This window comes from Scophthalmus maximus, chromosome 4 (genome assembly GCF_022379125.1).
Source record: "Scophthalmus maximus strain ysfricsl-2021 chromosome 4, ASM2237912v1, whole genome shotgun sequence".
NCBI classification, from domain to species: domain Eukaryota; kingdom Metazoa; phylum Chordata; class Actinopteri; order Pleuronectiformes; family Scophthalmidae; genus Scophthalmus; species Scophthalmus maximus.
Genome location: NC_061518.1, coordinates 7233063 through 7246920, shown reverse-complemented (window position 1 = coordinate 7246920; position 13858 = coordinate 7233063). Strand labels below are relative to the sequence as shown.

General features: G+C 45.4%; 1 protein-coding gene across 2 annotated transcripts; it reads left to right on the top strand.

Moving 5' to 3' along the window:
- The first annotated feature begins 520 nt into the window (after nt 1–520).
- Nucleotides 521–13201, top strand: itgb6 (integrin, beta 6). 2 transcript variants are annotated; one of them, XM_047331638.1, is made up of 16 exons: nt 521–735; nt 2750–2819; nt 3175–3254; nt 3418–3616; nt 3700–3946; nt 4041–4206; nt 4343–4504; nt 5083–5178; nt 5393–5482; nt 6712–6846; nt 7527–7944; nt 8028–8250; nt 8740–8834; nt 10161–10277; nt 10395–10561; nt 11880–13201. In XM_047331638.1, the coding sequence occupies exons 2-16, from the start codon at nt 2765–2767 to the stop codon at nt 11976–11978; spliced, it is 2349 nt and encodes a 782-aa protein (XP_047187594.1). In that variant the 5' UTR covers nt 521–735; nt 2750–2764; the 3' UTR covers nt 11979–13201. The 2 variants fall into 2 exon arrangements, with proteins under 2 accessions (XP_047187594.1, XP_035484588.1); XM_035628695.2 differs by having other exon boundaries at nt 2593–2819.
- The last annotated feature ends 657 nt before the right edge of the window (nt 13202–13858 follow it).

Below are 13858 nucleotides of genomic sequence, written 5' to 3'. Positions count from 1 at the left end.
TTTGACAAGAGTAGGCCTAAACGCTTTTATTTTGTTTCAATATGTGTGTATGTGTACACCTGCATTCCAGCCATACCACTGTGAGAAGGAGGCTGTATTACAACACTGGCTTCCTCCTCGTCCTCCTCCTCACTGCAGGAAGTAATACAGCTTCGGCACACACACACACACACACGCACGCACACGCACGCGCACGCACGCACGCACACAATCCAAACTAATTTTTAAAAAATGAACACTACACTGTTGCAGTTCTAATCAGCTTTAGCCTTCGAAGCGCAAAGCACTGGCACATCAGTTACATCATCTCTTACTAAAAGAAGTAAGCTCCTGTGGAGGCCGCACAGCCAGCAGTTGTTACTGTCACTCATTATCATCACAGCCTCCCCCTGCACACTGCTCCCTCACACACACACACACACACACAGGCAAGTTGGAGCCTGTACAAACACCCACACATGACCCCAGTAGTATGCATGCGCGCACACACTTTCAGACACACACACACACACAAGCACACATGAGCCAAGGAGCATGGGCAGCAGGGTCACCCTAGCGCCATGCTTCATAAAGGGCGCCGTTACAATAGGTTTACTGTTACTCTGACGACGGCCGGGGATACAATGGGACCGAATGTGTTGGCCTGATGCTTCTCTGTTTCTCTCCATTTTTCACTTGATGACAAGGGAGACAGACTGAGACGGGACAGCATGGTATCAGAGGACGCCCCTGAAGGTGAGCTGATTCACCGTGGGCCTAACGAGCCTTTTTCTGTGAATAATACAAATGTGTGTTGCCGAGAATAATTTATCGGTTGTTGAATTTTGATGAGATTGATACCCTCTGAAAGTCCTGTCATGACATGCTCAAAACACTGCTGTCAGATTCAACCTTCCTTTCCCCTCAAATCGAACTGACAGGCAAGAGGTTTTTTTAATTTTAGTCAGGTTGAAATGTGAAAAGTGGTTTAGTGACATGCTCAGCATCTAACCCACCCATTCCCATCCAGGAAATGGAATTTCCATAACACAAGATGTTAACTAGTAATGGTGGTTGGTGTCATCATGTTGAGAAATTACTTGAGAAATTCAGACAATAATGACAAGCAAGGAGAGATGAAGTCTGTGGGATGAGCAGAGAGAGAAACACATGTCAGGTGAGGTGCATCAAAATACTCAGAGCTGTGGTGAGCGGGGGGGTTGTCCCTGAAGAGGAGGAGAGGGGTGAGAGGGATTAGTACAAGAGGAGTGGGTTTGGTTCAGGGGAACAGATGGGGACTCACCCAGATCCAGAGGGGTGTGGTGCTGAATAGTGAGATTCCTCTGACTTGGGACAAGCTACAAGATATTCACACTGCAGCTGTCAACGGTGCAACGCAGACGCAATTCCACCCATACTTCCCCTTGTACCGTACACACAGACAGAACCACGGACACATGTGCACACTCTCACTCATATTTCATATCTTGTGATTGGGCCTGCACGGTTGCTGAGAAAAAATTCTTCCCCGACAATGACAATGATTCATGTTCTTGTGTTGTTAATAATTAACATATCTTCTGTTATAGTGTCTGGGTAAAAAAAAAAAAAGAGTCTGCAGGCTTTATTTGCTTACGGCGTGGCCTGTCTCTGTCTTATTATTATTCTTGTTCGGCCAAAGTTCAGTGCTTTGGTGGAAAACCTAATCAGATCCTCTCAACCTATATGTAAAAACAGCAATACAAAATGAAATAAATGTACTCCATAATACTTCAATTTGAAGTCAAAATAGTATAGTTCTTAAAGTATCAAAATAAATGTACTCAGACGTGATAAGATTGTTAGTAGTGACGCATCAATGTGCAAACCGCCTTTTACTGTTGGTCGAGGTGGACGTTTTTTTAACAATGTATTCAGTGTAGAGTTCACTGGTTTAAAAAGAGGAGTTGGTGTCACAAGATAAATCTGAGGAGTCACACGATGATAAGAGAAAAAGAAAGTGAGAAGAAACAAAGTCATGCCACTTAATATCTTTTATTTTATTTCATTTTTTTTAATGAAATATTGTCCGATTATACCTGATTTTGGAGAGGTCACACTCACACTCCAAGAGTGAAAACTCTTTACAAGGCATTGTATTCTAACCCTATCACTACTGAATCAAATGGATTACATATTGAAAAAAATCCTTAAAGGGAAAGTTGTCTAATTGCAGAGCCCTGTTGTGTTGTGGAAGTGAAAAGTACCTCAAAGGTACACCATGCGAGTAAATGTACTTTTAACCACATCATTATCACTGCTCCGAGGTACTACCCCTCAGTAAGCCATGTCAATATTCTTATCATTTGACTTTTCATTCAATATTGTTCATGGCGTTGGAATATATTTTTCTCATAATCTAGGAAATGTTCCTCCTTCAATTTTTTCCCCCTTGTTTTCTTTATCAGTCCTGCATATGACTAAAGACTTTTTGAACATATATAGTTTTGAGGGCCTGACGATCAGCACCGTCAGCGCGGCCCGCCTCGCGCTCACAGTCACACCTGAGCGGAAGTGACCATATAAGGGCAGCGCAGGTAAACGCAGCCACTCACCTCCTCGTCCTCTGCGCAGGTAGAGCGCGCGGCGGCGGCGGCGCAGCGTCCCTCCACCAGCCTGCTCGTCGGTTGGAGTTTGCAGGAGGCATGTCGTCGCCGGGGTGTGTTTCTCCCCTGTAAATATGAGCCAACTCGAACTGGTGTGCTTCTTCTTCTTGTGTCCCCCAAACCAGTAACCTCACGGACTAATGGGGCTTATACTGCTGAGCCTGGTTCTCCGGTACTGGATCAACACCGTGGAAGGTAGGCTGAGGTGTTCGTTCGGCTTAGAAGAAAAAAGGAAAAGAGCAACACGTTTTTTTTAATAATGTGAAGGTAAAGATTAACTTCAGCTTCTGGGTATTTATGGCTGGTTAAAATGTCATCGTGGAAAGGTTATATTATAGATCTGTACTCCACTTGATCATAATAAACGAAAGGGTTATAGGCATGCATTTTAATAAATTGTTATTTTCACCATGCATTAAACTCGTCCGAGACATTTTGTCACATCCAAACACATAAAGTAATTTCTCTGGGGTGACTCTTGGCTCGTCGCAGGACACTCAGTTCGTCTGCTGACCTGTTGACCCTAACCGTGTGTTCATGTGTGCCGCAGGCTCGTGTTCAGCCGGCAGCGCCGTGACTTGTGACCAGTGTCTGCGGCTCAGTCCCCACTGTGCCTGGTGCACGCAGGAGGTAAGCAAGGCGGCCATTAGCGCTTTGGACACCGATCATTCGGGAGGCTGCACCCTGCGGCTATTACAGAACTAGTCACTTTAATCTGTGCTATGAAACAGTGTCAGTCTCCTGGCATGTTAACGGCTCCCCGGCGTGACCCCTTTTTCCTTCATCGGCTCAGAATTTCACAGACTGGTTCTCGGTGGGCGAAAGATGTGACACACTGGAGATCTTAGTGGAGAAGGGATGTGCCGCGAGCCTGCTGGAGTTCCCTGTTTCCAACGGTCAGATCCTCCGTGATCGCCCACTCGGGAAGAAGACCGGCAGCGCCAACAGCACCCAGATCTCGCCGCAGAAAATGGCCCTCAAGCTGCGAGCTGGTACGTGACACAAAAAGTGTTTTTCCCCGAGTAGTAGTTCCTGGTTTTTCTAACGATGACATTGGATTTTGATTTTTGCACAGGCAGCCAGTTGACTTTCCAGGTGAGGATTCAACACACAGAGGACTACCCTGTGGACATGTACTATCTGATGGACCTGTCGGCGTCCATGATCGACGATCTGGAGACCATCAAAGACCTGGGCTCCTCTCTGTCCAGAGAGATGGCCGACCTCACCAGTAAATTCCGCATGGGCTTCGGCTCTTTTGTGGAGAAACCCGTCCTGCCTTTCATCAGGATCACGGAGGAAGAGCTGGCCAACCCCTGCAGGTACTCAACAAATGTCCGGAGACCTCAGCAACGTCCTCTGTTCTGAGATCAGTCAACCTTACTCTTCCAATGTTTGACTCCTGGTGTGTTACAGTGGCGTTGGCTCCACCTGCCTGCCAGCATTTGGCTACAAACATGTCTTGTCTCTGACGAGCAGCACCGACAAGTTCAACGCGATAATCACCAAGCAGCGTGTATCAGCAAATATCGATGTGCCAGAGTGTGGCTTTGACGCTGTCATGCAGGCAGCGGTTTGCGGTGTAAGATTTTTTTTCCTTTTCCTTTTCCCTTTCTTTTTCATTCCTCACCATAAATCAACGTAGATGTTCGTTGTGCGATTCTGTCATCGCGATGTGAGTTGACGCCCGGTGACGCCACAGTTTATCTCCTGTACAGGACAAGATAGGCTGGAGGAACGATTCCATGCGCCTGCTGGTGTTTGTCAGCGATGCCGACTCACACTTTGGGATGGACAGTAAGATGGCCGGCATCGTGATTCCCAACGACGGACAGTGTCACCTGGATGTCAACAACGAGTACTCCATGTCCACAGTGCAGGTGAACCCACGAAGGTTCTTTTTACCGTTCAGAAATAGTTGTGTAATTTTTTTTTTTAAAGATATATATATAGTTTCATTGAGAGCCTCAGTTTCATGATGTAAATTGACACATTTTTGGCTTAAACTTGACAATATGATGTTCAAACTGATTCGAACTGAAAAGACGACATAATCCACGCTTATATTAGTCCTCCTTATGCATCGCTTTCACCGCGCTATCCCCTCGGCCACCGGGACTCGATTTACGCCACAGAGGAACCGCGACACCCACCGCGCCGCCAAAAAGTGCAGAGGAGAAGCCGCGAGTCGACGCTGGGAGCCAGGAAACGAAGCTTCAGTGCACAGACTTCTTTATTCTCCTCCGCTATCTCCAAAGCGGTGTTGACAACTTCCTCAGGGAATCGGCTCTGAGGGAAAGTACCTGCGTCCTTACGACAGTGACCGATCACCAGAAACCGCTTGGGCCCACGAAAGTCGTCCGTGGCCTCTTTCAGGGTCAGCGGTGATGATTCAACACTTGCTCGCTGTGCACATCCACTAATGTAACCATGTGACCATGTTTTTTTTTCTTTTCAGGAGTATCCGACGCTCGGTCAGCTGATTGACAAAGTGGTGGAGAACAACGTCTTACTGATATTTGCTGTGACAGAAAAGCAGATACACAACTATAAGGTGACTTTTATTTCCTCGCAGAACAAATTCACCCTGGTGAACTTTGTGCGAGTTTTTTCCCATGCATTGGGCTCCATTCTCATCCAACCTGTTAGAACAAGCCCTCTCTTCTCCCCCGGTCTCTCCTGTGCTTTCTCAGGACGACGAGCCAAGTCTGCCCACGTTCGTAACCGTTCCTGCGCTGTGTATCTGTTTGTTTGTTTGTCCTCCACAGAACTATGCAAATCTCATACCTGGCGCCACAGTCGGAGTCCTGGCGACAGATTCGAGGAACATCCTGGAACTGATTGTGACGGCGTACAAAGTAAATAAACAAGCGGTGGTGATCGGCAACGCGCCGGCAGGGCTTTGTGTGTGTGTGTGTGTGCAGGCGCCGGTCGAAACTGTGATTTAATCAAGTTATTATTCATCGCGATGTTCAGACACGAGCGCAAAGCTCGCATGAACATCGACACTTTTAAATCACAGCGGCTGACAGTGTCACTGCCTTCTCCTTCTCCCGCTTTTCTCTTTCATTCTTCCTTCTATTACATTCCCCCCCCCCCCCCCGCGCCACCGCCAACATGCTCTGCATCAGCGTGTTTGACAGCAAGTCTCTTCTTGTCCCGGTCGTTTGATCTCCTCGCCCCTTCTGCCTCTCTTCCTCTGGCAGGAGATTTGCTCTTTCTTCCACGCTCGCTCTCTCGGTCTTCCCGCTGTCTCTCTACCTCATGTACTCTGTGTCCTTTTGTCAAACCCCCTCCCCTCCCTCACCTGGCAGCAGTGACTGCTGGCGAGTCTGCAGTCCTCCAATTATTTCACCCGTTATGTTGCGTACACCCACTTTTGGTCTCTGCCACGTTAACCACACTGAATAGCGGAGAACCCACTGATTGTAGATGCAGTAGTCAAAAATAGATATTTAGTGACACAGGACAGATGATTAGTATTTACACCGACCTGCCCTTTTGTATTAATGTTTGTTGCTTGGGGGATAGACAGTTTAGCCGCCCCACTTCACATTCCCTCCAACATATTTACTGAAAAACAGCCAAGTCTTTTGAATCCGTTTTTACCTGCCTCACCTTAATCCATCTTCTGTTGGGTGTATCCCCTGACCAGCCCCTATGTTTTCTCCTCCTTAGCAACGCAGATTGCAGGGCCACAGGAAACACACAGTTAACCCTCTGTTAGCACCCAGACAGTCCGTCACAGAGCTCATTAGTCGGTCGGACGCAGTGTGTCCCGGGGCGGAGGTGAGCTCTCGCTCTTCCAGCGCAGCACACCTGGGATGATGACTCACGCCAAAAATAGAGCGTTGCTCCAGACCGCCGTGGCGCGTCACAGGTCAGCGCAGGGTGAAAGTATAATTCCACTTACAGCCCCGGAGATCCCTCCTCGTGACAACAAAAGTCAGCGGCCTATATTGATTTGGAAGCTTTGTTTCGGAGAATTTCGCTTGTTGCTGCTGGAGAACTCTCTGCTCCGTGCCTGGCTGTGCTGGCGATGGTATTTCCATACAGGGTGCCGCAATAATTATGCGCTGTTTTTCAGGAAATGCGTTCGGAGATAGAGTTGGAGGTCCTCGGAGACACAGAGGAGCTGCAGATGTCGTTCACAGCCATTTGTCCCAATGGTACTGTCCTCCCCGACCAAAAACGCTGCTCCAACATCAAACCAGGAGAGACGGTCAGTCGCTTTTGCTCTTGTTCCGTATTTTTCTGCACCAGCTTTCACACTGGTTGGTGAGATTCAGTATGGCTTACAGGTGATGAACAAGACAAGATTGAAAAGAAACATAGGGTTGGGATGTGAACAGAACTTATAAAAATTTACTGCAAAGAGAAAGAACTGCACTACAAAATCACACAATCATTTGTCCAACCATCACATAAAAAATATATGATCAATAATGAGTTGGTCGAATGTTGGAAAATCAGAAACTGTTTCGATGATAGATTTATCATTTTAGTAATTGTTCGTGCAAAAATGTTCCAACTTCTCAATAATTCTGTTAGTTGCTCCTAGTATCCCAGGTTGTCTTCTTTTAGAGAAAATCTTTATAAATAACACAAACACGAGTTTCTCCTTTTTTTGATAGGCGAAATAATTTCCAAAAGCTCAGATCTGTAGTTTTTAGCAAAAGATGAGTGAAGCTTATGCATATTTATTAATAAGCATTTGGATGAGTATTTATTTTAGCAGGATGGTTTACGTTGGATTGCACCGTCACCCAGGGACAGTGTTTAGTACTTGGAGCTTTATGGCACAGAGGAATAAGCTCTGTCACGCTTTGATCACACAGACGAGATTTGTTCACATCAATTTTATGCTTATTTTTGTCATGGGACTTCGTCTTTGCTCCTCAGGTCGTGTTCAACGTGTCCGTCGAGCTCCCGGGATGCCTGTCTGGAGTTCGGCACTTCTCCCTCAAGCCGGTGGGCCTGCAGGACAGTCTGGAGGTGGAACTGGAATCTCTTTGCTCGTGCGACTGCCGGCAGCCGCCCGAAGCCAACAGCAGCCAGTGCGCGGCGGGCCAGGGCGCTTTCCACTGTGGCGTGTGCGTGTGCCAGCCGGGGTTCCTGGGAGCGCAGTGCGAGTGCAACGAGGACAGCGCCCTGTTGAGCAACTGCCTCGCGAGCAACGAGTCTGGGATATGCAGTGGTCAGGGACAGTGCTACTGCGGACAGTGTGTGTGTCACGCATCCAGCTTCGGCAGCATCTATGGGCCGTACTGCGAGTGTGACGACTACTCCTGCGTCCGCTTCCGCGGGGAGCTCTGTGGAGGTGAGCGGTTTCATGAACGTTTCGATCATGCACAAGTTTTTCGTTGCCAGACCTGCTGTTTGAATTGAATTTGTGTTTGTCAGGCCACGGGGCGTGTGACTGCGGGGAGTGCCACTGTCAGAGTGGCTGGACGGGGGAGTATTGCAACTGCAGCACCAGCACCGAGGCGTGCGTGTCGGAGGATGGCGCCGTCTGCGGCGGCAGGGGGAAATGTGAGTGTGGCCACTGTGTCTGCACTGTACCTGGAGCGTCTGGGGACAAGTGTGAGAAGTGTCCGACATGTGGAGACGCCTGTAGCTCTGCAAGGTGAGAGCACATTCAGCGTTTGAAAGGTTGAATACGGATTCAGTGCAGAGGGTTTTTTGTTGGCTTTGCCTCTTTGATTGTTTTTTTTGTTTTTTTTGTGCCTGAAAGATATAAGATGTTGTCTCCTTACACGACATGATCCGCCTGTTCTTTTGAGTTCTGGCATATCAGGTTCTGGTCCCCTTGTTCACATGTGTCTACACCATCCATGTGACATCAAAAGACAACTAATGTCCTCAGCAGGGCCCGAAGAGATTTCCTTTCTCCATTGTAGAGCAGCTGTCAGGGCCAGTGCCATTTGATATCACTGTTATAGAGAAGGAGGGTGATAAAGAGTGTGTGAAGCCTTGGGAAAACTCTGATAAGTGAGCAACACTGTGATTCTTCTGTAGTCGCCGTATCACTTATTGATGCCCCATGAAACCACAAGGTCTGAGCTGAAAATGACACTTTTTGTTGGTTTTGTTTCCCCTCTTGTTTTAACGTCAGGACCTGTGTGGAGTGCCATCTCCAAGACAAGGATGAGGCTGAGAGTTGTGAACAAACGTGCAGCGTTCCTAAAATTTCCATCAACACAACAGGAGGTAAATCATCACTGCTGCTGCCCTCAATGGAAAGATGCACGGAGAAATTGTTGAATATACCTGTGCAGTTTCTCCTTTTTTACCCCGATTGCCCGGAAGCATGGTATTGTTTTTGCCCCTGGGTGTGTGCGTGTGCGTGTGTGTGTGTATGTGCTTGTGTTTACAAAATGATTCAACAATGCATTGATGGATTTTCACCGAACCCGATGGGAATATATCTTTCGAGGGTATCTCCATATGATTAACTTGAGCTGATCGCTCAAAGGTAAAAGGTTAAGGTCAACAACTATATGGTCCAAAAAACTAATCTTCTAAGATATCGCCGCAAATAATAGAGACAGACAAACTAATCTCACAGAACTTGTATTGATTAGAGAATTACAGAGGAAAGTGATGTCATAAATAGTTAGAAAATGCAATTTTTCTAGGTATCTCTTCATCCTGTAGGACTTTAGACGCGCCGCTTGTATAGATCGAAACATAATTTATGATCATATGGTAAGAATGACCTCACTGTAGCTGTTTTCAGACCCGAACTCCAGAAAAATGTCAGGAAAATTAGATAAATTCGTTTGCCGTGAAATTCTCCTGCTGTATTCTCACATGTGCCCGGAAATTGTACTTCAGGGCTGGCAGGAAAAGTTCCGGGAAAAATGTCCGGAGCAAGCCCCTCCGGAATAGTGCAGGAAGATGTCCGGACTTCAGGGCACGTCTGAAAGCATCTTGTGTTGTCAGAAAGTTACGTTATATGCAGTGTAGCAATGCTTGACGTCGCTGGAGTCTGTTCTCCCATGTGTTCGTGTTTTCCATGTTGGTATCAACATTGGGCCCTGCTAAGTTTCCCCATGGGTCAGAGGTTTGGAGGAATGCTGACCTGCACCGACTTGTGTGTCTCTCTGAAGCCCGAACCCCTCTTTTCGTCTACGCAACACCATCCATGTCCATTCAGGCAGCGCCGGACAATGGGGAACATATTATTTACCTTGTCGTACAGGCAGAGCTATTGTAGTGCATGTGAATAGCCAAAGGACCTTGTCCTCCTTTTATAGAAGAGATCATTTTAAAGCCACTATCCTGGTGCAAGCTGAGAGGTATATCTGATTATCACAGAGGATTTTCAGGCTTCAGAAGTGAAACACAATGGTGTGGTCCGCACACACACGCACACACCAGATCGTAGTCCTTGATATGGAAATCACGCCGACAGCGCAGCAGAGGGGAGTATATCCTTTTACATTCCCAGCACAATGTGGAAAGGGGAAGATGATATACGATGGACGGATTCATCCCTCCATTATGGATATGTATGTTCACCTTTCCTCTCAGATTATGACAAGGGCTCGTCTATGCCGTGCGCGCTGATGACGGAGAATGAGTGCTGGATCTCATTTAACGTTGTGGATAGTGAGACAGGGACCACTGCCTACAATCTCCAGATGTACGGTAAGCCCGAAACAACAACAACAACAACAACAACAACAACAACACAGAAAAAAACCCAGATAAAATAATTGGGAGTCGTGGCACGATTTGGCACCTCCTCCGCTGTCCTGTCCCCAGGTTGCCCAGAGCCTCCGAACATCCCCATGATTATCCTGGGGGTCTCCCTTTCCGTTGTGTGCATCGGCCTGATCCTGCTGGGCGTGTGGAAGGTGCTGGTGTCGGTCCACGACCGTAAAGAGGTGGCCAAGTTTGAGGCTGAGAGGGCAAAGGCAAAATGGCAGTCGGTAAGAACTTGACGTCGTTTAAAAAGCTGGTAACATCTTTTCTTGCTGTTATAGAAGAGATCCTAATGAAAACACCAAAACCAGCAATGAATTGAGTTCTGTAACGAATACAGTCGATGTGATAAGCCAAGAATATACAAAAGGCAAGGCGAGTTTATTTGTTCAGCACCATTCATACGTAAGGTAACTCAGAGTGCTTTACAGATGCATTGAATTACATTAAGACAAAGACATTAAAATGTAAGCATTTACATTAGAATAGATATTAAAACCACAGCGATAAAACATGGTTTAATAGGAATAAAAGTGCATTTAAAAGACAAGAATTAATTATTAAGATCAATTTATAGGAAAGCTGCAGAGAACTACTAGTGTTTTTAGGCCTGACTTAAATGAGCTGAGCGTTTGAGCACATCTCAGGTGTTCAGGAAGTTTGTTCCACAGGTGAGGAGCATCATAACTGAATGCTGCTTCACTTTGTTTGGTTCTAGTTCTGGGAACACACAGTAAACCGGTCCCCTGACGACCTGAGGGGTCTGGATGCTTCATAGGGAATTAAAAACCCCAGGATGTATTTTGGTCCAAGACCATTCAGGGCTTTGTAGACCAAGAGGAAGATTTTGAAATCTATCCTTTGACTCACAGGAAGCCAACGTAGTGATTTAAGGATTGGTGTCTTGTGGTCCAGTTTACTGGCATTAGTCAGGACTCTGGCAGCAGCATTCTGGGCCAGCTGCAGCCGTCTGATTCATTTTTCTTGTCAAGACCTGTAAAGACACCATTACAATAATCTAACCTACTGAAGAGGAATGCATGAATGCATGACAGAAAACCCTTGATTCTAGCAATGTTCTTTGGTGGTAATAGGCAGACGTGACAAAAGATACTGTTCAAACACATTTTCATTGAGCGTCATTTTTTTCATTTCATTTGAAAAAATATGAATTGCTTTTTGTCGCTTCTATCCTTATGCTCTGTCTTGAGCTAGGTTGGGGGATAATCATGCTCTTCAGTTTTGGGACTGCAAACTCCAGAAAATGTCCAGACCAAATTTTATGGGCATTTTATGGAGTTTGCCGTTCACATATGAAGAATGCAGCAGGAGTCAGACGCGTTCACACCAACGGGAACATCTCCGGGAACATTCAGGCGAGGGGTGGCGCTTTGGGTAGAGCGACTAGCACATTGTTGGTTTTGGCCTTTGTTCGTGGGAATTGTTGACAGTAAGAACATGCTTTTTTAAATATTCCGGCCTTGATCAGTTGGCGGCAATATTTTAATAATCTTCATGTGTTGTTGTTTTCTTGCTCTTCTCCAGGGGACCAACCCTTTGTTCAGAAGCTCAACGTCTACGTTTAAAAATGTCACTTACAAGAACACGCAGAGAGAAAAGATTATTACAGTGGATCACTACTGAGGATAAACTGATGAGGCAATGCAAACCAATATCTGAGTGCACTTAGGTGTGTGTGCCCGTGTGTGTGTGCCCGTGTGTGTGCCCGTGTGTGTGTGAAAGAAATGTTTTTTGTATGAGATTTTATAACACAGTAGTCGACACTGTGATAAACACTACATGATGAACTTGCTGCTGTAACGGTGCACTGCCGATGTACTAAACACTGCACTTTCCTGTTGCACGATCCTGCAAACTTACGCAAACTTTTGTCTACTGTAAAGTGCAGCTTGGAAAGCAGGAGTCTACACTATAAGTGGTCTACTACTGAAAAAAAGTCTTCTTTTTTAAAAATGTCTATGAATGTAAATATACAGGTGGATGATAGTGATTGTTTAAAAAAAAAAAGATATTGTGCTTGTTTTATTGTAAAGTAAGGCTGAGCCTTCAATGTTGATAACTGAGGGGTTTTTTTTAGTAACATGGCACTTAAATAAAGTTGCATTTTGACTTATTGTGAAATGATTCTGAGCTGAGGAACCCAATTTAAAGTTTATTTTGTTTACTGCGCGAAAAATTAATCTGGTGTGAACTGAGTCCAACTCAATGAGGGCTGACTCAAAAATAAATGATCCCATACATCCACTCATGGCTAAAGAACCTGCACCAGGACCCTGAACGTCCGAGGTTTACTGGAAATGTGAACCGCCAATGTACAAAATTTAACTGGATCCTGTCTGTGTCATAGTCCCATCCCATATTGTTCTCACATGGTGGATTTTCCCAAAATATATTTGTGGTTCCCTGGTCAGACGGTTCTCTGGTGCACTGGTTGGTTTCTGGGTCACTGTGCAGAACATAACAGCTGTCATGTTACGTCATGTGCACTGTACTTGATGGGAACTTGGAGGCAACTGAGGCAACGTTTTTTTTCACCTCCTCAAAACAGGTAAATCTGTCATAGGGCTGATTTATCAATAAGTTAATGAAAACAACTCTTATCAAACTCTCCAAACACGACAGTTAAAACGGGCTACAGCAGTAAAATACTGCTGACGGGCAATTTCTATGCATTGAGTACTTTTCACTTTTTTAAGTACAGTTTTCTGTTAACGCTTCGGTTATTTTACTTTAGTAAATTTGTGGATGTCAGACTTGTGCTTGTAAATTAATTCTTTTTTATAGCGTTGTACTGTAATTTCGACTTTTACTTGAATAAAGAACTTGAGTTGGCTGATTACAGGAAATGTTTTGGCAAAATTGTTATTTAGAATATGAAGGTTTGTCCAGTCCAAGTTAAGTGCCCCCCCCCGATTTAAATAGGCTACTGTAGATTGTCATTTGTCATGCATACAGTAAAATTCATTCATAGAAATGATTCTAAAAGAAGATATTTCTGCTCAACCCAATCTGCCCGACTTGTGTGTGGAAACTTTACCACTTTATGACAAAAACAGCAAATCAATGCACAACGTTTATTAGATATTTCTATTTCATCCTTTAATTTATTTGGCCAATTCATTCAAAGAAATGAAGTGCACTGAGCTGAATACAATAAACCAGGAGTCATCATAGTGGCCAGATGGAGAAAGGATAGCAAAATGAAAAGAAGAAAAAAACTACTTTCCATTGTGTTAAAAGCTGGAATATTGTGTGATTGTGAACAAATGACCAGGGAATAATTTCAACAGCTCCTACCTTAGTAACATATACCTATATGTTGGACAGTGGACAAAGTCCCTTCTCTTGTACTTTAATAACTTCTGAATTTAATTAAAGATTTATTGCTTTTTCCTCTGGCCTTTATACTCCCCCCCATACAGTATGTTATCTATTTATGTATTATCTCCTCCCTCTCTTTTCTCCCTGGCTGCATGTGTGCTCCGCTCGTCATTTGCGGGCAG